This window comes from Hypomesus nipponensis, chromosome 6 (genome assembly GCF_054491055.1).
Source record: "Hypomesus nipponensis isolate SF chromosome 6, ASM5449105v1, whole genome shotgun sequence".
Taxonomy (NCBI): Eukaryota; Metazoa; Chordata; class Actinopteri; order Osmeriformes; family Osmeridae; genus Hypomesus; species Hypomesus nipponensis.
In genome coordinates this window covers 8,008,872-8,033,350 of record NC_140366.1, presented here as the reverse complement: position 1 = coordinate 8,033,350, position 24,479 = coordinate 8,008,872, and the positions used below count along the sequence as shown (strand labels likewise).

The 24,479-nt window shown below is 45.8% G+C and overlaps 3 protein-coding genes across 6 annotated transcripts in view; 2 read left to right on the top strand and 1 right to left on the bottom strand.

Annotated features, from left to right (window-relative positions):
- brf1b (BRF1 general transcription factor IIIB subunit b) overlaps nucleotides 1-21,220 on the bottom strand; it is a 46,373-nt gene extending 25,153 nt beyond the window's left edge. The window contains exons 1-12 of the mRNA XM_084699968.1: nucleotides 20,988-21,220; nucleotides 20,297-20,501; nucleotides 17,920-18,000; nucleotides 15,546-15,719; nucleotides 12,488-12,519; nucleotides 11,515-11,587; nucleotides 4,789-4,938; nucleotides 3,787-3,880; nucleotides 3,533-3,659; nucleotides 3,234-3,273; nucleotides 3,025-3,120; nucleotides 2,531-2,848 (exon numbers count right to left, since the gene is read on the bottom strand). Coding sequence (XP_084556094.1) covers nucleotides 2,531-2,848; nucleotides 3,025-3,120; nucleotides 3,234-3,273; nucleotides 3,533-3,659; nucleotides 3,787-3,880; nucleotides 4,789-4,938; nucleotides 11,515-11,587; nucleotides 12,488-12,519; nucleotides 15,546-15,719; nucleotides 17,920-18,000; nucleotides 20,297-20,480 — 1,369 coding nt within the window. The 5' untranslated portion in view covers nucleotides 20,481-20,501; nucleotides 20,988-21,220. The remainder of the gene's footprint in view (nucleotides 1-2,530; nucleotides 2,849-3,024; nucleotides 3,121-3,233; nucleotides 3,274-3,532; nucleotides 3,660-3,786; nucleotides 3,881-4,788; nucleotides 4,939-11,514; nucleotides 11,588-12,487; nucleotides 12,520-15,545; nucleotides 15,720-17,919; nucleotides 18,001-20,296; nucleotides 20,502-20,987) is intronic.
- btbd6b (BTB (POZ) domain containing 6b) lies at nucleotides 6,146-10,389 on the top strand. 3 transcript variants are annotated; one of them, XM_084699971.1, is made up of 5 exons: nucleotides 6,146-6,281; nucleotides 7,606-7,900; nucleotides 8,046-8,136; nucleotides 8,418-8,536; nucleotides 8,899-10,389. In XM_084699971.1, the coding sequence occupies exons 2-5, from the start codon at nucleotides 7,695-7,697 to the stop codon at nucleotides 9,929-9,931; spliced, it is 1,449 nt and encodes a 482-aa protein (XP_084556097.1). In that variant the 5' UTR covers nucleotides 6,146-6,281; nucleotides 7,606-7,694; the 3' UTR covers nucleotides 9,932-10,389. The 3 variants fall into 3 exon arrangements, with proteins under 3 accessions (XP_084556097.1, XP_084556096.1, XP_084556095.1); XM_084699970.1 differs by lacking the exon at nucleotides 6,146-6,281 and adding an exon at nucleotides 6,942-7,380; XM_084699969.1 differs by lacking the exon at nucleotides 6,146-6,281 and having other exon boundaries at nucleotides 7,401-7,900.
- A 287-nt stretch (nucleotides 21,221-21,507) lies between the features above and the next one.
- On the top strand, nucleotides 21,508-24,464 carry xrcc3 (X-ray repair complementing 3). 2 transcript variants are annotated; one of them, XM_084699799.1, is made up of 8 exons: nucleotides 21,508-21,567; nucleotides 21,760-21,877; nucleotides 22,180-22,317; nucleotides 22,447-22,659; nucleotides 22,887-23,041; nucleotides 23,172-23,384; nucleotides 23,620-23,666; nucleotides 23,799-24,464. In XM_084699799.1, exons 2-8 carry the CDS (start codon nucleotides 21,823-21,825, stop codon nucleotides 24,025-24,027), a joined length of 1,050 nt encoding a protein of 349 aa, XP_084555925.1. In that variant the 5' UTR covers nucleotides 21,508-21,567; nucleotides 21,760-21,822; the 3' UTR covers nucleotides 24,028-24,464. The 2 variants fall into 2 exon arrangements, with proteins under 2 accessions (XP_084555925.1, XP_084555924.1); XM_084699798.1 differs by having other exon boundaries at nucleotides 21,529-21,877.
- Nucleotides 24,465-24,479: the final 15 nt, after the last annotated feature.

Here is a 24,479-nt window from a genome sequence, read left to right as displayed (position 1 = left end):
AGAGGCTCCCTCTCTCCAGCCGCTGTCTGTCCTGAGTCATCAGCTTCACGCTCGCAAGGACAATGATGACAGGGTATAATATCTCTCGCTACATACAGCTAGCCTGCCGACCATAAACATCGATGCATAACTGCATTTATCACGTCAGGTTTGTCTTCTTTTTTTTGGGGGGGGGGGGGGGTTCAATAGGAGAGAGCAGCAGACATTTTCTTTTAGACTCCACTGGGAAAGACAAAACTGAGGGGGGTTTTAGAGGCATTGCAAGACAGCAAAAAGAAACAAACCACAGAGGTCCTATCAAATTCCTTCCTATCAAATTCCTTGCCACCACCCGGTAATACAGATTAAGATGTCACCTCTAGGCTATCAGCAACCCTTCCATGTTGGATATTTGCCGGTTTCAAGTAGCAGCACCAGGCTACTTGAGCACACATTTAAGCACTTGGAACAGAAAAATACTGTTGAAGCCTTGTTTGACTGCACAGTTGCTATTCTGGCTCAGTGAGAGTGGCTGTGGTAATGGGAGGTCAGCAAGGGGTCACAGGGTCGGGGCCAAGCGGTCATGTCCATACTTCAAACACAGCAGGTGTGGATGTTACAATGTGCTCGCCAAACCTGCAAGCTTCATACCTACTATAAAGATATTGATATGGACAGGTTCTATGGAAAAATCTAATACCATGTTGTGCTTTGAGAAAATAAAATAAAAACATCTGAATTCTGTAATTTTCCTTCATTTCTTTCGGAAATATTTGGAAATGTGTCCTGGTTCGAACACATCGCACCAGTCAAACAATGAAAAATGAAAGATCTTAATATAATTCCCCCCCAAAAAAGCTCAAAGACATGCAGCACACAGTGTACAGTATAGAAAGAGATGGATCGGGCTGGATGTACATGGAGTGACCCACATAGAAGGTTCCAGATCACTCATGGAATTGATCAGACCACAGGCTTCGTAGAAAGCACTCCAAATGGCAATCAATGGCCGGCTGAACGCCATTCAAGGGTTTTGTTTGCTCCCATGAATATGAGTTCATCAATGCTATCTTTTATGAGCTCCTCATTGATCCTGAGTGGTTGCATTGGAAGCGCAGACTGTACTCAGGCTCATGCTTCCATTTCAGTTGGTATCATTTACCATGCAGGCAATCGCCCTAGACCAACACCTAGTCACATAAATCACATATATATAACAAATATTATCGACCAAGGGGCACATTTTTTATTCTGGCCATATGATGTCCATGGCATACATATCTGTCTATTTTTTTTCACCTACCTACGCGGTGACACTAATTGCTGGAGGAAAACGGTTGATTGAGCTCGCTAATTAAGCCCCAGAGGATATAAGTATGGGCTTTGATCCCCTCATGCATTTGCCAGGCGTTTGCAGGACTCCAAAATAAGAATATGTTATTATGTGTGTATATACGGTCATGCATATGCCACTAAGAAACACCTTGCTGCTTTGGGAAGTCCGAACTGACCCCCCCTTCTTTTGTACCTACACTGAGATCCGTTCCAGAAAACAACTAGTCGGCTTATTTTAGCTAACCATGGGCTAATGCCAGGGCACAGGCTCATTAGGGCTGAACGTTTTGTCAAGGTTTCCGAAATGTAATCCTCCCACCCCCACCAAATCTCTTCACAAAAGAACACTGATTGAAGCACCAAAACAATTCACTTATCTGTGAGATGCTAAGTGGGCATAATGGCCCCATGCTTCAACAAGTCTTGTGGTCGTTTTGTGGTAAAAACAAACAAAGAAAATATGACATTTTGAGCCTAGGTACAAAATATTAACCAAAAAGAATGGGGGGGGGGGGGGGGGCGAATCACTGCAAACATTTGGGGAGTTTTGCTGATGTTGCGATGGCTATGCTTCAATGCGACTACCATACCGCTGTGGCTTCAAATGATCTGAAAGACAACTGCTTCTTATGGACGTCGCGTCTTCTCCACAAACTCCCAGCATATGGCCACAACGTGGATCGAGTCCAACCTGACCTTTATACGGCTCTGTTTGGGCTGGCGTGAAGATTAATGAAGATTTATCGGGATCTTATCCAGAACAACTGCTGCTCGGGGCTATCAGCCAGGCTATCTCCCTGGCCACTGAAACCAAGAAGCTCCATATTGATTACTGAGTGAGACTGTGGGATTAGCTCCTTCTAATACCGCTATCAGAGCCCTTTCGCTGAAGCAGGCGTCTGTCATCTTATGATACTGCGCGCAAAATAAAGCACCCAGCTCATGTATAATGAAGGAAGACGTGATTGGTGACACTGAAACCGGCAGGAAAACTAGGTTGTTGAGGTGTGTTGGAGTGAATGCTCCTCTTCCCCCCCACCCAAATGACTGAGCAGCATCTCTCCCAAGTACGGAGCTTAGGAAGATCCTAACCTCCATATTCATCACCATCGGGTCGAAGCCGAGTTAGAATGAAGAAGCATCCCAAAATCGAACGTGTTCGGCGTCTTCGAGCGATGAGATTGGAGCTCGGTTCGAGTTAGACACACACACTCACCGCTATCCTTGTCCCCTGAGATACACTCCTGGATGGAGTCACAGAGGCCCAGGCCCAGGCTCGCGGCGCTGGGCAGGGTGCCCAGGATGGAGGCTAGGGAGGGGTGTTTGAGGGCAGGGGCCTCTTCGACCGTGCCGTCGTCGTCCTTGTCCTCCTCCGCCTCCCCCGGCCCCCCGAGCCCCTGCTCCTCCTGGAGCACCTGGCAGATGAAGTCCTGCTCCAGGTGCTGGGCGGCCGCCTCCAGCTCGTCATCGTCGCACTCTGGTTCCTCGGGGCTGGGTTGGTCGGACGTCTGGGAAAGCCCTTCTTCCAGGGGGTCTGGAGGAGCAGATGTGAAACGGCATCGAGAACACGTTACTGAACAACCGCCCCGTGGATGTCCTTTGGAATGTGCTCTACCCAAAGGACACATGGCGTGTCTTGGTGTGATCGGTCCAGAGTTCAATGTGGGGACACGGGGATGATCAAGGGTGGCGAGGCATGCAGGGACACACCTGTTTCTTTGGTGTAGGAAGCATACATCCCTCGGAGCTTCGGCCTGCTGTTCTCCAGCTCGGTCTCGATCTCGTCTCGATAGGTGCAGATTTCCCCTGGGAGTAAAGAGCCGATTGTTACGCTGCATGAAGACAGCTGTCATGTTTGATCCGTAGGTTTGTCCCCGCATGCATAGACGCGTGTCGGCCGGGTGCAGGGAAAAGCCTACCTTGAACCTCATCCAACTTCTTGGCTAATTCGTGCTCAAGCTAAGAAAAATAAAAATAAAAGACAAAGTTGTCAAGGCATATTAAATTAGATGGATAACACCGTATGGGATTGATCGGTTTCTTGATTGAAAGTATAACATTAGACAGAGATTTAGCTTGAACTGTATCTGGGGAAACCGTCAGGCTAAATATAGTCTGCCGTGAGAACAATGCTTAGCAATAGACACACTTACTGTGTGCTCATCGCTCCAGTAACTATGGACAGTGTAGTAAATAAAGGCAGTGCCAAGACAAATACCTGGCGCATCCGAACTTTCCGCTGGCCCGCAGTAAAGGATGGCGGGTCGCACTCCTGCTCCAGATCCACCCGCATGAACTCATCGATGGTCAGCTGACTGGTTGGGGTGTCTTCAAACTCGGTCAATCTTGACGAGAGAGAGGAGGCACCGTTTTGTCACTCTCGCCGCAAAATGAGGTCGAATACGGTTCTGAGGAATTGAGACTTTCGGAGAGAGGCACGGGGAGAGGGTGATGGAAATTTCCGGAGCTCACCTCTTCCTCAGAGTGGCCTGGCACACCTTGACCACTCCGATGACGTCCTTGACCGTGCGGTGGAACTCGTGCATCCGGGCAGCCACCAGCAGAGCTTGAGGAGCAGAGAGGAGACGTTTAGAGATACGCTCTCATGGTCACGTGATCACTTTGACCACCTGGAGTTTTACAAGCTGGAGTTACATTTGTACTTCACCCGCCATACCGAACCAGGAGCAACATTCATTGTTCATATGTATGCAATTCTTAGAGAGGAATTGGGCTGTGAGTTTGCAGAAATGTGAAGCTACTTCTATTCTTTCTAACACCAGCCTTTCACTCTTTGATACAATGGATGAGCTATCTAAATATTTTATTGTGAACTCTATGGCACTGATGGTCTGTTTTTACTGAATTTGCCAGTGACAGTGAAACCAGAATGTCCTCTTCCAAACGTCGAATCCTTCAATCGAGGATTTTTTAGAGAAGTACCATCAATGATTCATGATAAATGATTAATTATTCAGATATTGTAGAAACAAATATTGGTGGGTTGAAACTTAGAGGCGAATGTATACGCAGGGAGGAAGTTGTTTGTGCTATTTGTGGGGAGCGTAGGGATCTTGCTGACTGCACAGTGCCCTGGCTTAAATGTGTCACTTTAGGACTGAGGCTGTGTGCATCTATAGCTGCTGATATGGAACTGAGTGTTCCAGGACTCTGGTTAAATCATCCAGAAATGCATCTTATTTTCTCTGTTCCATTAAAGAAGTCTCTGACCTTGCATGGCTGGATAAGTAACATATCTGGGAACAGGCTAGCAAAACTGTAAATCGTGCATCTTTTTTTTCTTCCTCGGGAATATATCCTCTTGAAAGTGAGGAATGACTTCGAGTATTCAAAAGGAGCTCTCAGCTATCCTCACCTTTCAAGCAAGGACCTTCGTGAACCAAAGATGGCAAGGTCCATTTCGAATGACCCCGCTGACAAAAGGTCATCGCTATGGTGACATTATCCCCGTACCTGCTCCGCAGAGCCCCGAGGGCCTGCGGCCCGTGTGCATCCAATCCCTCTTCATCCTCTGCAGCAGCCGCAGGGCTGTCATGGACACCTCGTGGGTCTTCTCTCCAAACTCCAGCATATGGGCAAAACGGGGAATGTACAGACATGGGTCTGGAACAAAGAAGGCCATATCTGTCAATAGAGAATCCACTCCATTCGTCGTCAGACGGCCCACTGCCTACTCCAGATTCGTCTATGTTTCTTTGGAAATGTAAAGGTAACAGATAGCATTGTCATCTACGGCACCCTTTATTTGTGCGTTAAGATGCTTATATACAGGGAGACCACCGTAGGCTAAATGGATAGATTTGACCGCTCTTGATAAAGCATTTTTTTCTGCATTCGTAAACAAACACATTAGACTGAACACAAAATGTATTTACTCTTGCCAATTTTACTTGGCTCACATTAAGACCACTGTAACTGTCGAGGTTCAAAGGACCAGGTGAGTCTGACATTCGCTCAAGGCCCCTCAGTACTGTGGAGTTGAAGTTGGAAATAGGAACCCACTGGGGGCCTCTTTTTGAAGTACAGTACGACTGCAGAAGCTGGGCTCCTGAATGGAAACTCAATCTGGTGAGCTCATAGCCATGAACCATTGAGCAGAGGACATTGGTTTTCATCTGCCGCCTTTCACTGATGTCCTGAACTCAAAGGGCCCGAGAGGCACAAGGGTTTTAAGTCCTTATTGAGTTCAGGGAGAATCTGGGTCCGTTTTGTGGAGCAGGGCTGCTCTAAGGGGACAGTTCTCCATGGGTTGCCACGTCCGACCAAGGATGCAAGCTCAGTCTGGAGTTGTCCTCATTTTCTAGCTTTCTGCCCGTGACCTATACTGTATTCCCACTGACCTTCACAGATGTTCAATTATGGATGGAAAAATAGATAGTAGATTGCTTATCAAAAGAAACTATAAATAAATGCTACAGATTGGAAGTAACTTTTCAGAGCAATACTTTTTTGTTTACTTTGATTGTTTCATGGGTTTGCGTGACAAACACATCAAATAATATAAAAAGGAACAACATAATGCATCAGTGTTCATTTGGGATTTCTCTATGTATCTGTCAGAATTGAGTAAAACATAAGTTTGACCATGCAAGTTTTATATATCAATGTAGGCTATTTTGTATTTTATCACTACGAAAAACCACTCACTGCTAAATGTGCCAGGCAAGACACCATTGTATGATATTGTATGAGGTTTAAGCCCTTATTTCAGACCATCAGTTTTTTAACCCATCCAAAATGATTCCATTTTGTAGTGGCACGGCCCTCTGTTGGAAAGCCGGGAAACCGGTCTGAGAACGTAGGTTATGCAGGACACAGTAAGCCCAACCCCCCTTCTGGTTCTCTAGTCCTACGGATTTAACATGGCTTCTGGCAGCGTTCAAGCGTCCAGTAACCAAACCTGAATGTTTTTTCTCTGTCAATCGGCCGTCCCGCTTTGGTTTAAGGTAATGTTAAAAACAATGTTGTGCTGTGTTTTCCGATGGATCTAAATGCTTAAGATCCTAACGCTATGTTGACACCACTTCGAATGAACAGCCTGTAGCCTACGATTCGGAAGTCAGCGTATTTTTACTATGGTCTATTGGCTGTTTCATCTTTCTCTAAATTCATTGGAGAGCATAGTCTTGCGCTAATTTCACATAACTGCAGCAACACGAAAGCCAGAATTGCCTGGGTAGTGTCTTTATTCAATTTGCATGAACGTATTTAGGCTACTTCGTTGCAGATATACACGGCACTGCATCTATTTGGCGAGCCGTAATACTCATTGTAAATAGAAAAGAAAAGTGTCGCTAGAAAAAATATGTTTGGTGTCGTTTACTTTACATGTAGTTCATACTCCTGTTAATTATGCTGTAAGTATTAGTAACACATTTTAGTTTCAAGTAACTTCGCCAGTGGGCTTTTTGGCTTTCCGACCTATGTATACAAACCCCCTATTTCTCTGAATTCTAACACATTCGTGCAAATAACACAGATCTGATTACTATGTATGGATGGCCTACTGTTAAATATTAACGTTTGTACGTGCTATTTTGGGGCAATTTAGAGTTATAACGTTTACGGTTGTCAACAATTCTGCAAGGGGTTAAAGGCAGCCCGTATCCGTCTCCATGAATTTTGTAGAGGGAATAGAGATCAGCTGTGGGAGGTGCCTCAGGGCTACTGACGTGCAAAGCCCAAATGACTCTGATTTGTCAATATGGAACTGGGCGTTAGCTTTTGGTAGACAAAACTCCTGCATCTACAATTATATGGTTAAAAATCTTCCAAGCTACTGCAGGAGTACGAATGGGATAGCCTACATCGTGAATGAGAATTCAATTCCACGTTCCTTTGCTTTTGGAAATAACATATGAGACATTGAAGTTATTGTGGAGGCTAGTGTGACACTTTTTAACTGAAGTAGTTTATTACACGGATATGGGAGTCAAGTGAATTTTCGTATACATACAGGATGCGATGGAAAAGAGGAGATTGTAACTGCTTTGGAATTATTCAACCGGACGGATACTTTGATGTTGCTGTGCAAATATTTTCAGGGTGTGTAGGAGTTTGATTTACGACCGACTAGTTCATCACACTAATTACACCACTACCGTAAGGCACTGTGGGAACAATTGTTTAAATCTATTGCGACCAATTTTTATGTAGTTACATCAACTTGTGAATCGGTTGCCAGGTGGATTGGCTCGCTGATGCCAGCACCCCCGGATTGCCTTTATGGCCGGATCATGAAGTTTTTGACATTTTTCCTTTTGCTTCCAGAAACCTTGAAAAGGACCAAAAAGGGTGGGAAGCAGTCCGGCAAGCTGCCAGTATGCTATGAAATTGTGACTTTGTCCTTGAAGAAGAAGATGGCTGCAGAACTGTACCCTGCCAGCATCAACACCAACCTCCCGAACAGCAACGACGCCGCAGTGACTGCTGCCAGCAAAAAAAGCATCGTTCAGGTCACCCAAACGGTGACCGTACCGACTACGACTGCTACCCAGCAGAATATCAACAACAACAACGTTGAGACAAGCAGCTGGCAGTCAACTCACCCGACATTGCGAGAAAGGTGTGGGCTGATTTTAAATGTTTTTTTTAATGCGATATGATAGGGCGTTGCATAATCATATGCTGCTGTTTAGTGAGTATAAAATGTCATGTCCTGTATTCTTTATGTATGATGCTGTTGAATAAAGGTAATCTTCCTCTTTCAGGAATGCCTTGATGTTCAATAACGAACACATGGCAGATGTACATTTCATTGTGGGTCCTCCTGGAGAATCACAGAAAGTTCCAGCCCACAAGGTTTGTGTGCCTTCAAACTGTACACATCTACAGCCAAGCATATTTTGTCGATCAAGGATCTATCTGAGGCAAATTTGAGTTGAAGAGATTTTTTTCCACCCACCTTTACCCTTGTTGAGCCCATGGCCTCATAGGTCATACTGTAATTCACATGTCGCCATGCCTTCCCAGTACAACTCAACAAGTTCTAACTGGACATGTGAACCGCATTGAAACCTGTGACACTAAAGCCTTCAGTTTTTCCCATCTCAGACTAACATGTTCCATTCCTATGATTACAGTATGTATTGGCTGTGGGAAGCTCCGTTTTTGGTGCCATGTTTTATGGCGACCTGGCGGAAGGGGAGTCTGAGATTCATATTCCAGATGTGGAGCCTGCTGCTTTCTTAATTCTCTTAAAGTGAGTAAATGTCAATCTCAGATGTACACCTCATCTCCATACAGACGAGCCTTCTGAAAGCTACTCTGTGGCCACCGTGTTCGGCTTATTCAATCCCAGTTCTCTTTCGGGATTAATAAAGCAGTCTCTTATCTCATCTTTATTTTTTGCAATAACACGTGTATGGTGATGCATTATGCATGTTGCTCTTATTGCAAGCAAAGGACATACTAAGCGATAAAACCCTTCATTATCGCTCTGTAACATAGTTCCCTATGACGGGAGCTCAAATGTTATTGTTCATAAATCCCCCCCACCACCACCACCAAAAAAAAACCTTTGTTTTATCCGCGACTATTTCCAATTCCTCATGTAATCCACAGGTATATGTACAGCGATGAGATTGAACTGGAGGCGGACACGGTGCTGGCCACCCTATACGCCGCCAAGAAGTACATCGTGCCTGCCCTGGCCAAGGCCTGCGTCACCTTCCTGGAGACCAGCCTGGAGGCCAAGAACGCCTGCGTGCTGCTCTCCCAGAGCCGCCTCTTCGAGGAGCCCGACCTGACGCAGCGCTGCTGGGAGGTGATCGACGCCCAGGCGGAGCTGGCGCTGCGCTCCGACGGCTTCTGCGAGATCGACCTGCCCACCCTGGAGATCATCCTGCGCCGGGAGACGCTCAACACGCGCGAGGCCGTGGTCTTCCAGGCCGTGCTGGACTGGGCCGTGGCCGAGTGCCGGAGGCAAGGGCTGGGGCCCACGGCACGCAACAAGCGGGCCGTGCTGGGCAAGGCGCTGTACATGGTGCGCGTCCCCACCATGACGCTGGCCGAGTTTGCCGACGGGGCGGCCCAGTCGGACGTCCTGACCCTGGAGGAGACGCACGACGTCTTCCTGTGGTACACGGCCGCCGACAAGCCCAAGCTGGACTTCCCGCTGGCGCAGAGGACGGGCCTGACCCCGCAGAGGTGCCACCGCTTCCAGTCGTCGGCCTACCGGAGCAACCAGTGGCGCTACCGGGGGCGCTGCGACAGCATCCAGTTTGCGGTGGACAAGCGGGTGTTCATCGCCGGGCTGGGCCTGTACGGCTCGAGCGGCGGGAAGGCCGAGTACAGCGTCCGCATCGAACTGAAGCGCCAGGGGGCCACGCTGGCGCAGAACCTGACCACGTTCGTGTCGGACGGCTCCAGCAGCACGTTCTCGGTGTGGTTCGAGCACCCCGTCCAGGTGGAGCAGGACGCCTTCTACACGGTCAGCGCCGTGCTGGACGGCAACGAGCTGAGCTACTTTGGACAGGAAGGCATGACGGAGGTGCAGTGTGGGAAGGTGACCTTCCAGTTCCAGTGCTCGTCGGACAGCACCAATGGCACGGGAGTGCAAGGGGGCCAGATCCCCGAACTTGTCTTCTATGCATGAGCCATAGTTCCACTTCACCAACATCCATGCCGGAGTGCATTTTGCCACTGGATTTGACCTACTGGGAGGGAAGCTGGAGGGTCCGAAACAAGTTCTTGCCTTCTTCGACAATGTAGCAATGGGATATGACCTTAACACAGAAGGCTTCTAAGACCTTTGACATGTTTTGAGGGAAGGGATGCTCTTCAGTTGTATTTATTGAATATATAAAAGTCCTATGATTTAACTGTTGTTGCTGCGATGTGCAGCCTCGCTTGTACTGTATATATATATATATATATATATACAAGATAGTTGTATTGCACTCCTACTGGCCCACTTCAATTTGTGTGTTGTGTTTTGTACATACATTGAGGCAAGCTTGTTTACAGCTTGAGGCTGGCTGACAAATGACATGTATCTTGTATTAGTTGCGCAGCTTTATGGAACTGCTGAACATAAAGTTTTTGTGACTGAAACTTTCATGGTTTAGACACTTATTCTTTCACTACACCCACTCGAATAATGTGCCTGCGTGGTTGGAGACAATAGAGGATTGGATGAAGTCTGTACTGTGCTCCGAAAAAATGCTTGTGTACAATGTTTCATCTTCAGTGCTTCATCTTCTTAACAAACACCTGTTGATGAGGTGTGACAGTTTGAGGCCTATTTAAAGACATCACATCATTATTCTGCAGAGTAGGTAATAACTGTCAATGTCCATGTTGTATCAGTGCTGCTTTTAAGGTAAAACGTATTCCATTCACTGTTGACAAGCCATCACTTTAGATGTCTTTATTCTTGTGTTTTATCATTAACGACCAGCTTGCAAGCTTGTCGAGCCCACGAAACCATAAGAAAGTGCAAGTTTAATGGATTGGTAAAGTTATTGCCGTGATTCCACTTTGAAACACCACTGTGCAATCAGAACGCCACTTAAATGTGGCGAAGGCACAGACAACTCTAATGATTCTCACGCATTGTTCAAGTTCAACTCAGTTCAACCAAACAAGCATTACTCAAGCCTCAATCCACTCAGACAGATATACTAACTCCCATGCTAGGTAAAGTAATGAAAATGGCAGCTTACGTCCTGCTAGCTTGGCAGGCATTACCACGGGAAAAGGACCTGCTAATAAGTCCACTTGATGGGATTATGCAGTCAAGTCCATTAACGTCAGGTTGAGTACCGCTGTGTTCCAGATGATATTTACCCCACTTGTTTGCTCTCTATTTCTCGCATGACTTAATTCGAATTTGCTTTGAAGAAAAAAAAAACGGGAGGTGTCTATTTTCGAATCGATGAAACAGGACTTAGGTTTTAATGAAGGAAGAGTGCATTTACAAAGATACTGAGCTCATTGAAGCCAAAAGGGTCCTACAGTTGGCTTTTTCAGGAAACTCAATTCATGGACACAAAAACTGTTGTGATTATCAAGTCGAGTGGGGACCGATAACATTTCAGAACTTCTCAACAAAAAGAAATCTACAAGCCAATTCATGCAAAGCTGACACGGATACCAATTGCATCGTCACAATTTCAATCCATTGAGATCAGTATTGCTGCTGACTGTAGTCAAATATAAGCAGGGATTAGTCATTACCTATGGCTGGAGAGTTGATGCAGAGCTCCCGGGCTAGCATGAGAAAGGTTTTCCCCAGGATGTATACATTCACCTGTCGACAGAAAGGGATGTTAAGCATGTTCCAACTGCATTTTAACACCTTAATTAGACAAAAAAAAATGATTTTGATCCGCTGAACAAATTCAACCTGTAGATGTATATGTAAATGAATCAAAACATGAACGGTTATGAGGTACTGTCGGATAAAAGGGCCTGTTTGGTCGAGTAGCTGGTTGGTTTACGAGCCAACTAGTCTGTCTTCAGAGGGCAGTGATGTCGACCTCAGTCTGCTCTGGGTCTGTTTAGTGATGAGCTGTCCATGGGTCAAGATGAAGATATCTGAAGCTAGGCCAGAGAGTGTGGAATACTGGAGTCAGGAATGCACCCAGCTTAGTGCTGAGAATTCTCGGGATTGGTGGCATATTTCTAGACCTGACAACAAGCCTCCAATGGGGATCTATGACAGCTGGGGGGTTAAAATAAGCAAGGAACCAGCTGTGTCCTACTGAAATGCTTCCCACCGGGAATGACTCGCATTCAAAACCATGACTGATTCATCATCAAACTCCCACGAGCATATCATGCATACATGACAGTCATTTACTTTACCCAATAACCACACAGCAAAAAAAAAATAGAATCGTGGGCTATAAGCTAATGCGCCATTAATCCGATAGCACTCAGACAGCTTTTATAGTTTATCTAGAAGAAGAAGAAAAAGTAAAGTCACAATGTTGAACATTTGGTTTGACTGCCACATTAATAGGGTGATGTCATCAGCCATTTGTAGTCTATCCACATAAGATACTATAGGGGGAAATGTAACTGTAATTTGATCCAGACACATATACTGAAACCAGACTCTAGAAAGGAAGAGATTGTGATGTTTCATAGACAGTTGGAACAATAGACCAGTGAGTAAAACCAACACAAAAAAACATGTAAATCCTACCTGTAGTAGATCACTCAGGTCCAGGAGCATGTCTACACATGAGGGAGTTGAGGAAATGCATGGGCGTAATGTAGGCTCCATTTACATGGACTCAACTCTAAACACAGGAAATGACTGTTATCGACTAAATGCTTTGTGATTCATGTGATAACAATGAGTACATCAAATGACATTAGAAAACAACTAAATGCAAAGCCTCATCTACGCGGGGTAGGTCGACCTCTCTGGGACTTGGGCGGAGCTGGTTCATGGAGGAGACTCCCGAGACCTATGAGCCGTCAATCAGCACCTCCGTCCAATCACAGTCAGACCCTCCCACTTTTGAGACCAGGAACTTGCCCACACTCCCGTCATTGCCCAGTGCAACACAGGATGGTCAGTGTGTTCTTCCTGTTGCCTCCACCACCCCGGCCTCCACCCTTGGTTGAGTGCACCCTCCACCTAAGGGGGAATATGCATCATAACTCTCTGCCACGGATGTCAAGACGGTGTCTCCATTTGGTTGGGCGGAGATCCGGTGAGAGGAGAACCATACATGCCAAGACGAATGTTTGTATGATCAATAAAGTTTTTATTACATATTACGGAGTCAGCTGCATAAAGGACCCATCAAATAAAATCCAAACTATGTTTATGGAACATGACTCTGGTTTAGGATCAATGTATTATTTCAAATATTCATTGGAAATCCATCTGTAAAATGCGTCCAAATGGGGCAGTCCAGGATTCTCTTTCACCTTTTGACATTAAAAAGCAGTTGATCATGTAAAGTGGTTGGTCTGATTCCATGAAACTCGAATGGTATCTCAGAAAAGGTCGAAGCCTATTTCTGACATTAAACTCCAAAGTCCAGGCGGTATTAAAGCTCCCTCCTAAGGCTGGGTTCATATGGTCAAATACGGTCTGTGGCCCAGGAAGGGCCGACTGGGCGTTGTCATGTGGGCCTCAGTGATATGAGTCGATGCATATGCTGATGCCAGGGTCTCTCTGCAGTCAACCGTCACTGATTCAAAGTCCCCGATGGTTGCTTCGCCCCTTCGGCTGGCACTGCTAAATATAGCACAGGGCCTGCAGTGCCACACTAGTGCGTGCACACACACACAGACACACACACAGACAGACACACACAGGCACACACACAGACAGACACAGACACACACACAGACACACCTTCACAAACTGCAGTTGAGGTCACCTAGAGACAGACTGCTTCTGACTGTAGGTTATCACTCAATTTAATAGGCTGAGAATAACTTACTCTCCTGACCTGACTTGGGCACACACACAAGCACACACACGCCAGAACACATTCACAAAGCCGCAAACTGAACACATTAAAAGTGCTCTGCCTTGCCAACATAGACTCTCACTTCTACACCTACACACACACACATCGCCTCACAAGCGGCCCATTAATCCCGACGAGGGGTGAGATTAGCGCCACGGAAAGGGGAAAGGGATTATTCTTCGCAGGCATCGAGAGATAAGGCCTACGGTGGCTGTTTGGCAAGGACAATCACTCTGAGCATCTTAATGAAATGATAAGCTAACCCTGCGGAGCCACAGGGTCTCCCGGGGGCACATGGAGGGGCTCACCAGGCACTGGTGCCCTTGGCTCCCTGTCAAGGAGGTTGAGTTGGGGGCGCAGTACAAGTGGGTTTACCAGTGCGCTGGGACTCCTTTGGGTTTATGGATAAAAACCCCTCAGGTTGTTCACTGAACTTTTGGAACAAGATGGGAAGATAGAGAGAGGGAGATTTTTTCGAATAGTAGGTCAGGTGCTACTATCAGGCAATTTGTGGGATGCATCCCCACTATCATCCAGTTCATCTTCTCAATCATCTCTGCCGGAGTTGGCGAATCAGGTGAATGTCCCATATTCATGCGATGGCTCTGATAAGCGCAACCATATAAGATGGAGGCTTTTTTTTTTTTTTTCACCCCCTCCCAAGAGACATTCGACAAAACCAGTGTAAAAACCCCGCTCGAGTTTGGGGTTGCGAAAGAACATTCGAGGCGGTTCGACAAAGCCGCGAAAAGTGACACCGCGGCGAGACGAGTCTGAACGAACGGGAGACAAAATGTTCCCGCCGTAGCTACTCGCTGCCTCTGGCGGTTGCGCGCGCCTTTTGTGGTGAGAGAACAGAGGGCGTGGGACGCGTGTGAAGGATCCCCAGGATCCTGGATCTCTTTCTTCCCTCGCTCCCATGTGTTCATCCTGCTCTGAGCCCGGCCCCATCCCTCGGGGCTGCCACGCCCCTGCATGTGTACCCGCCCTCTCCTAGCAACCACAACACACATGCACGCTCCCCACACACCCTGTTACCTGCGTGTACAGTCTGCGATGGCCCGATCGCCATCGGACTCACGGAACTGTATGGAAAGCATGCTGTCTTTCTATACAGGAAAAACAATGGAACGATGGCACGCCTCAAACAGAAGGGATCTCCATGTGGGTTTTCGCGAATAGGGCGAACCACCCGTGGGGTTGAGCGTTCAAACCCCATGTACGCCACTGTCGGCAGTCTGCTGGGAACGCTGAAGGACGTGTCGCCGACACGTCACAGCACATCGTGCACGGCACACCGTCCCCTGCTCAAGTGCGCCGTGACATCGAGCCCGGGGTGACAGGGGTTATCTACATGAGTCATGACGACGACAAACGGAGGGCTCGGGGGTATGGGTTTCCTGTGAACCTGACACGGCCGGAGACGCGGCGCAGAGTACAGTGCCGGAGCGAGGGGAGGGAAGATGAGCGGAGATGGAGGCTGGCCGCCGGAATCACTTAGAGATAATTGTTCACTTTGTGTCTCTCCCGTTACGTTTGCAGCGGGGATATTGACCAACGACGAAAAATGGATTCGGGTGCGGGGCTTTTCGACGTCGCCTGGGAACGGTGAGAAACCCAAGACGAGCGCGGAGGAGGCGAGCGTTGATGATTCAGCACGTTGCGAAAACAAAACCTATTCTGTCACGTACCACACAGTGAGCCATTGTTGCACGGCAGGTTGCGTCACTCGTCGACTCACAACCCCCCCCCCCGGGTCACAAAGGATACGAGGCGTGCCCTCCGTCCGACAGACCAGGTAGAGGCAGGCGGCGATGATGTGCGCCATCTTGCGCCCTCGCGTCAGGTGTTTGCTCACCACCATCTTGAAGAAATTGAAAGCCGTGTCCAGGCAGTGCTGGTTGAGCTGCAGCTGGCTGCCCAGGTTGTGGATCTGTCGTTTCCCTGGAGACAAAAAAACACATTCGCGTTATGGGGGTAGAGACCGTGCACACGCAATCCGCCCTGAAGCGCACGCAGGCGGGGGCACACACACACACACACAGAAAGGCACACACGTTACACACACACACACGCACACACAAAACACAGAGGCATGACTTCACACGCAGGTGTTTTGGCTTGCCAGTCGTGGTGATGTCATGAGAGCGGACTAGACAGGCTGTAGTAATGGGCCTTGACACACAGCTCCTGTGGTGCTCCTAGGGCTTGACACAGCTGTGTGCTCCCCAGGGAGGGGCCATCTGCAGTTCAGCCTCTCTCTCTCACACACACACACGATCACACACACACACACACACACACACACATGATCACACAAACCCTCCAGAGCGAGAACTTACACGTACGCCCCAGAAGTGCACGGTCGGTGCACTAACATTTCACATGGGGGGCAGGTTTGGCGTGTGACACGACAAAAGGAATACAGCCCTTGACGACCTGACCAAGAAACAGCACACTTCGTCTGTGTGACTTTGGGTGGTGAACCACAACAGGGGTTCTATGTATGGTGGATGTATATTGACTGTGTGGCTCTGTGGAGGAGCACATCCCCCAGTGTGTGTGTGTGTGTGTCTGGGGGGGGGGGGGGGGTGTGTGCACACAAGGCTTGGTTCTCAACAGGTTTGTTGAGGATGTGGTGGAGGGATGGCTGTCGGCGTGCCTACCAGCCAGCGCCAGAAATAACCCCAAAGCTTTTAAGAGCGTCGTCTAATCCCTCTATTATAGAACCGCTGTGTGTGTGTGTGTGTGTGGGTGCGTGTGGTGGAGGGGGGGGGGGGGGGGGGGGGGAGTATGTGTGTAAATACTTGTGTGATATAAGACTTTTTGTCCATGCTACCTATGCGATAATAATGGTCGGGCGGAGGGTTTTGGAAGCACTCATGCATGCCTACATACTGTATGTTCATTCATGTGAGCGTATTCACAGTTTAGCCGTTAAGTTCAAAACACGATTTGACTTTACCTGTTGTGAACATTTACAACCCAGTGTCTATTGTTTTGCAGACATACAGTATCATTACACATGCCGACCGACACATGCAGAGATATAACAACCCCCCCCCCCACACACACACACACACCTTTCTAATCCTAGTGTTTACACGGCTGTGGTGTGTTTCTGGATTAAGGGGGAGGGCTGCAGAGTCTGGGTAATCTAACAGTTACATAACCAGACTGGAGTACTTTATATGGGCTGTGTCTGTACATCTCTGCCCTACTACACACTGTCTGAGGTTTTCTGTCTCACTGCTATACTAGTTATATGGCTCTACTGCCCTGTATTAAGCGTAGTGGTGAATAATACTCCGTTATCTAGGATTATATTTAACAATATTACCAGTACATAATAATAGTACTAGTTAAAACATATCTAAAATACATAAAAATTAAAAATGAACAAAAACGGAATGGAAGCCATATTACTTGTATTCAGAAACCCATTAATGTATGACTGTTCGAAATTAGCAAACCTCTACACAATCCTGTGCGATGTATCTGCTAAAGTGTCTCCATGAAAATAAAATAAGCGCCTGGAGTCTTATGTCGCTTTTGAGGCAGATGGGGAAAGCAAACGCCTATAAAACACAGAGCCCCTGTATCTCGGCCTCATTTTCCATAACGCAACGATGTGTTTATTAGATCAACCTTTCTGCTGCGAATAAACCACGGAGGTCAACGGAACCGAAACAGCCAAATGTTCCAGCAGCGGTGGTTGGCATCCTGTTTGTGCAGCTGTACCCATCTGCGTGTGCATGAGTGTGAATGATAAGTGACTGGGAGATTTGTGTGCAAACGTTTGTGTGCGTGCGCGCGTGTGTGTGTTCATCGGGTGGAGACAACCCAGGTGTGGTGTATGCTCGGAGACCACAGTGGGAAATGTCATCTAATCTGTTCATCTCCCCCCACCCTCTCGCTCTCTCCCCGCCCTCTCTCTTTTTCTCTCTCTCCTCCTCACTCTTTCTGTCCTAACTTTTCCAATCAGATAGCGAAGATATGTGAAAGTGGAGATAAGTGAGGAGATAAATGGCTGATGTATTACTTAAAACTGATATGAAAATCAGTAAGGTGCATGGGTGCCTTCGGCATGCTGAGCAGGTCCCAGTTGGACGTCAGAGTTGTGACTGGACTGTGAAGAACTCACCGTTCTGTAGCGTCTGAGCACGTGACTCCTTCCCAATACTGGTGTGAAACCCGGTGCCCAGGAGCGGAGCTTTGACTGGACCTAAGAGACGGCAGGAAATGACAAACACAAGTCAGATGGCTGAGCGGTTAGGGAATCGGATTATTAATCAGAAGGTTGGCGGTTCGATTCCTCGGCCGTGCAAATATTACGTTGTGTCCTTGGGCAAGGCACTTCACCCTACTTGCCTCGGGGGAATGTCCCTATACTTATTGGATAAGAGTGTCTGCTAAATGTGAATGTATCACCAAATAGCACTGACCCTATGTACCCGGCCGTTCTAACACCACACCTTAGAGGGACTGATTTAGGTGTCAAGCCATTAGACTAACCGTTGTTTTCTTAAAATTCTTCTTTCCTAAAATTCTTGTCAATGTCTTGTAGTGCGGTCATGCACTAAAAATTACACTGTCAAAGTTGAAAGATTCATGAAAAAATACAAAGAAAGAATGACAAAGTTTGCGTGACAACACCGCTGATGAGTCATTTCAAAATGTATTTAAGCGTCAGTGTCAATTACTTAAAAAACATTTACATGAACACAGATTTACTGTACTTTATTGTTTACAATGCTCACCATAGAGGTGTATTGTTACAGTGTAAAGGAAGTACATATGTTGCCACCTGCTGGTACTAGATTGCTACCAGTTCAACGAGCCCAGATCAGGCTCAATTCCAAGCAGCAATAGGTGACAATTTGTCTCCATCTGCTGGTTGGAAGTTGACAAAATCAATATTAGTATGAACTTCGCTTCTATTACAGTTTTTTTCCAATTGCTTAAGCACAATTTTGAAAACATGGCTCACTTTGTCAAAACACAACACACGATTCACACAACTAGACACACACGTAGCAGAACACCTTCAATCTTTTGCAAAATGAAACACTTTGTTCAAAACTATACATCATGTATAAAAACCCATTTCTGTCACCATGTGCCACACACATGGTTCAATCAGTTACACACTGTAGGGAAAAATGTAAAACACTTTTACACTAACTATTCTTTTCTAATGATATAACCCGCTTGATTTTGTCAGATTTGAGATATTGTTCCAGTAGAGTAGGCAGTAGTGTTAGTTAAGGTGGTAGGGTGGGGTTTGCCGTAAGACCGGGGAGGGGGGGGCTAGTTTGTGTAATAGACTAATGTGTTCTGCAGAGAAGGGAGACTGGCGCTGGTCACGGTTTGAAATGGAAGGGAGAAAACAGGACAACGGCGGATATCTCAATAAAACATTTAAATAACTGACTACGTAGTTAAGGAGGCAGGCGTGTGTTGCTTAGGCGGCCGCCTCAACTGAAAAGGGCTGCGGGAAACCCTGGTAGGTACAAGTACGTGAATATGTTGACCAAACACAACACACAAGACTAGTACTGCACACTGCTGAAAATATTTACTGTATTTCTCCACATTGTCTACATAAAGGTTGCATTTTGTGCAGAAAATCAGAACATATTTCAAATTGAAAACTGTATAGTAGGCTCCATACTGTAAACACAGCAAATACATTTGTGGAGACAAATCAAAGTATTTAGCAATGAAATACAGTACATTGTTTCAATCATGGACTGCCGTGAAGGTGTTCAAAGTACTGATGTAGAGCATATTGTAGGCTACATGTTACTGTACAGTAAACAGTAGAGAATAGTAGTTTTCATCTGTGCTCTTGTTGAAATGTCCAAATTACTGTTGCAACAGTATATCTGCTGAGGTTGGGATAGCCTCTCTGTCCGGGCTCTCTAAATGCTGCCCCATGGTTCACAACATGGTCATTCTTTCTGTGTCCAATGTAGAAAAGTTGGTTTAGTGATTTGCAAAACACTGTGCAGTATTTTGCAAATAGTGTGAGGATGAGAATGTGCTTACAGTTGTGCAGGTCTGGGGTTCTGTTTTGCTCCTTGAGTGTCAAATTTCACTAACTGTGTGTTATTTGACATTTGTGTGTCTATTTGGAAAAAACTGTAATGTCTCACTAAGTGTAAACGGTCAAATATTCCATTTATTTCAGTTGTGAGCCTCGATAAACGACACAACCATGGTGTGCTATGATGAAAATGGAAGTTCAATCAAACATTCTGCAATTTACAATACTGCAAAAATGTGATGCTACGATGCATACTAAGGGTGCATCCCAACACCCGTACTGCCATACTATTTAGCCTAGTAAGTCCAATGCATCGTAGGTTGTGTCAAATCCCATGAACAGTGGACACCAGGATGTCTTACTACAGTGTGCACACCAAAATGCTTAAAGTGAATCTTTTTCTGGAATACTAAATAGTACAGTATAGTAGCATGGGTATCCCGATTTGAATGGCCCTGCAAGGAGGTCTTACCGTCTGCAGAGACGAACTGCCCCACGGCCGATGATATCCCACCACTGCCCTCGACAAACTGCACCTCAGACACAATGATGTTGTCCTCCAAGACAGACCCACAGCTTGTGCAAACTGCATTGCCCCGAGCCTGGTCGAGATCGATATCGGAGCAGCCACAGTTCTTGCATACACGGGACGTCATGTTGACTGCCTGGTGATAAACCTATTTCAAATAAGAGCAAGGTCAGTTTTAAACTTTACAAGTCCAATGCAGACATGTAAGGGGTTCCCTGTTGGTCTGCAGAAAGCTTGAAAGTTTACATTTGCTTCTTTCAAAGACCATAAAGGTTTTGTAACGTTTTATTACAGGCACTTACTTCCTCATGTATTCATAGTTAATTACAGTCTCAATCTGTATGAGATAATACAGAATACTAACATACATTGTGGTTGCAATAACTACACGGATATACAGTTTATTGACTTTAATCGAAAGCTGGTGTTTAGTCATGGACGCGGTGTTGTTAAACGTCATAACGCGCCCATAGAGGTTATAACACGCCCACTTACAGTATGTAAGGAAATAGTTTTCATTGCATCAACGCATGTAAAATAATATAGCTAGTTAAAGTTTGAATGGGCTAAGCTGTTTGTATTGTATATATTGTATACAATATATACATATATTGTAAGTAGGTATCTAACTTACCAACGGCGCTGCGGCTGAATAGTTTGCGTCAGACGACGACCAAAGCTTTGCAGGTTAAAGGCTTGAGACTATAGTCCGTTTTTGTTTTCTTCGTTTCTAATTGCATAGGAGCATTATCGCTTGCATTCGGTATAGCTAACAATTAATAATAAATGGACTTTGTGTTTTAATTGTAACATATCCATTTGATCATAAATTGTACAATCCACTAAGATGCTAGACTGATCCAATGTTTAGACTTTTGCAGAAGTCCACTTAACATGACGTAACTTTCCAAGACCTGGACAAAGTCACAAGTTAGAGGGGTGCTAAAGGTTGATGATGATGATTTGTACGTGTTTATCATTAAAATGTTCAATTATTTTGATAATATAATTTATAAAAATATGTTTAAGGATACAAACAATTTATTACATTATTATTGCTGTTAAAAAAAGCAATTTCAAAGATAATATCTTACCGTGCACCCCTAACGTGGCTAATACCATAGTTTCCAGAATATAGTGCGCGATATGATGATGTCATTGGCGGGTGTTTTGAAGAATTTCTCCGACGGTCCAAGCATAACATATTCGATTAGGTCTCTATTCCACCAGAGAATGTCTAATCATGTCTAATCCTTAAACAGGCTCTGATTCTACTTTTCCTCTGTCTCCAAACTAATTTTGTTTAAATTTATTCTTGCTTTTACTTTACGTAAACACTGCTATAACGTAAACGAAAAGGGATTCATAGCTAGCAAGCAGGTTCAATTTGACTATTTGTTCATTAGTGCTATGCGAACCTCCTCGGCGGTGTGGCTCTACAGTAAAGAGGACGTGATGTTTGTGGAACTATGAATTGGGAAGATCTGGAGCTCAGTCCGAGAATAATATCCGGTTTAAAGAAAGGTACAGTATGCAAGCAGTTTCTCGTCATACTAGTCATGTTTGGTTGTGTTGGGTTGGGAAGGTAGGCTACTTTATTAGCCTAAATAATTACGTTAATTACATGACAATAGACTGCTATTTAAAAATGATCTGATTGTACATAACACTGTCTGGAGTTGCTAATACGACCTGCAGCCTAATTAAATAGCAACCTTTAAAGCCCACTCCACTTGTTCAATTATCGTTGAACTAACTGTGGTGGAACTATTCTCCAACATAGTATTTCGTATAAAAGTAATTGTGATGATGTCTTCACTACTTAGCCAACTTTAAATCAGCAAGACAGATTCTCTGTCATTCGGGTCCTGATCTTCAGCAACTTGCCAACTTGTCCAAGTCCGACGTCAAACACCTGCTCGAAGTTGTTGCTGCCTCTCTTCGCAGACGTCCACCTACAACGGGTAAGAGATGTATTAATTACAAATATGTTTTAAATAGCCAAACGGCTTCCATTTAAAACGTGTCTGCAAACGACTACTTATCATTATAAACACTGAATTACTTGCTGATATTTATCGATAACTTTGCAGCCTTACAACTACAGCGCGGTGAATGCCTTTCTTTGGAGCCCGGGCACAGATTGACTTTGGCCTGCCCTGTTTTGGATTCCTTCCTACGAGGGGGTATCCCTTTGAGTGGCATCACAGAACTTGCAGGAGAGAGTGGCACGGGGAAGACCCAGTTTGGATTGCAGCTTAGTCTTTCAGTACAATATCCTCAAGAGTATGGGGGGCTTGGTTCAGGTGAGTGTGAATTCACCATCTTTACGTGCTTATTACAAGGCACCTGTAGTACCTTACGTAAACAAGTTAAGCTAAGAAGTTGTGTGTACTTGTTCCTATTCCTTCTTATGGAAACTATGGCAGGCTTCATTCAGCATTCAGAAAGATTCATTGCACCTTGAAGATTCATTCTAACATTTGATCATCTTTACATGAACATAGTATGTTCTGTGTTTCTGCACATGTAGGTGCTGTCTATATCTGCACAGAGGATTCGTTTCCCATCAAGCGACTCCGACAGCTCATTACCCAGCAGTCTCTGCTGAGGCCAGAGCTCCCGCAGACCCTCATCCGCAGTATCCGCTTCTCGGACAATATTTACATAGAGCACGCTGCTGATTTGGTAAGACCCTAGTGTAGCAGTAGTCACACCGACCCCTAGCGATGGAACTCCCTAAATGTTACCCATATTGTGTTCAAGAGTGAATGTACTGAATAGATGTATTGACTCTGCTGTGTCGTGTTTCCGCTAGGGTGCGCTGCAGGTGTGCGTGTCTCAGCGGGTGCCCGTTCTGCTCTCCAGAGGCCTGGTGAGGCTGGTGGTGGTCGACTCGGTGGCCGCATTGTTCCGCAGCGAGTTTCAGGCGGACGAGGCGGCAGAGAGAGCCCGCCACATGCAGACCCTGGCTGGCTCTCTCCACCGGTTGAGTCACAGTTATAATGCGCCCGTCCTGTGCATCAACCAGGTAGACGGGCCTTGGCGTATATATTCCAACAGCATACATTAGCAAAAGTCCTTTTGGATCCCCCATTACACATCACTTTGCCATGTAAAAGTGTAGCGGATGTGGTTTTATACATGAAATCATCGATCGCACCTTTGGTCATAATGGACTGTGAAATGTGTTATACCCTTTCGATTAGTTATGTTCATAAAGTGCAGGCCTCTTTATTGAACGAACGTGTTTTTTTTCTTCTTAGGTGACTGATGTTATCGACGACTCTGATCAAGCACGCTGCAATTTTGGGTAAGCGCCAGTCCCGATCAATATAAGCATTGTTTACAGTATAAGACCAATGAATGTGTATAGTCTTCAGTTGTCATGTGCTTGAGTGTGTTTGTGCATGCCAGCCTGCCTATAATCACTGTTGTCCCCCAGTCTAGTCAACAGCAAGGTGCTGCCTGCTCTAGGCATGGCCTGGGCCAACCTGGTGCTGGTGAGACTGATGCTGAGACGCCTGCAGGGCAGCACGGGCTCAGGAACCCAGGATAGCGCCCCCCGCAGGCTGGAGGTGGTGTTCGCTCCCCATCTGCCCCAGGCTGGCTGTCTGTGTGGGGTCTATGAAGAAGGAGTGAGAGGACTGCCAAGTACAGACCCTGGTCAGTGACGTGTTCAGATTGGCTCAAAGACATTGATCTGATGGGAATTCAAGAAGATTCTCTTTGATAGTGAGCAAGGTTTTTTTTTGTAATGCTGATCACTACCAATTTCACTATCCCTTCCTGAATTATATAGGTAATGAACATGGTTGAAGGTGTTAACTAGGGGGAGTTTGCCAGTTAGCAAGGTGGTACAACCAAAGACTGATGCCTCATATTTTACCACAGGATCCTAACGGTGTCAAAGTTTATTAGCCATGTAACAAGGGAAAACATAGATTGTTGTTTATTTTTTTTTATTTTTTTTATCATTCCTCTTTAGCTGTTGTTCTGTCACAATATTTGGGCTTTTATCTGATTTTGAACTTGTTCCTCTTGTTACCAAGCATCATGCATAATCTAAAGAATGTTTGCATGATAAATAAATAAATATATTTTTTAAGAACTCCCGTCATTAATG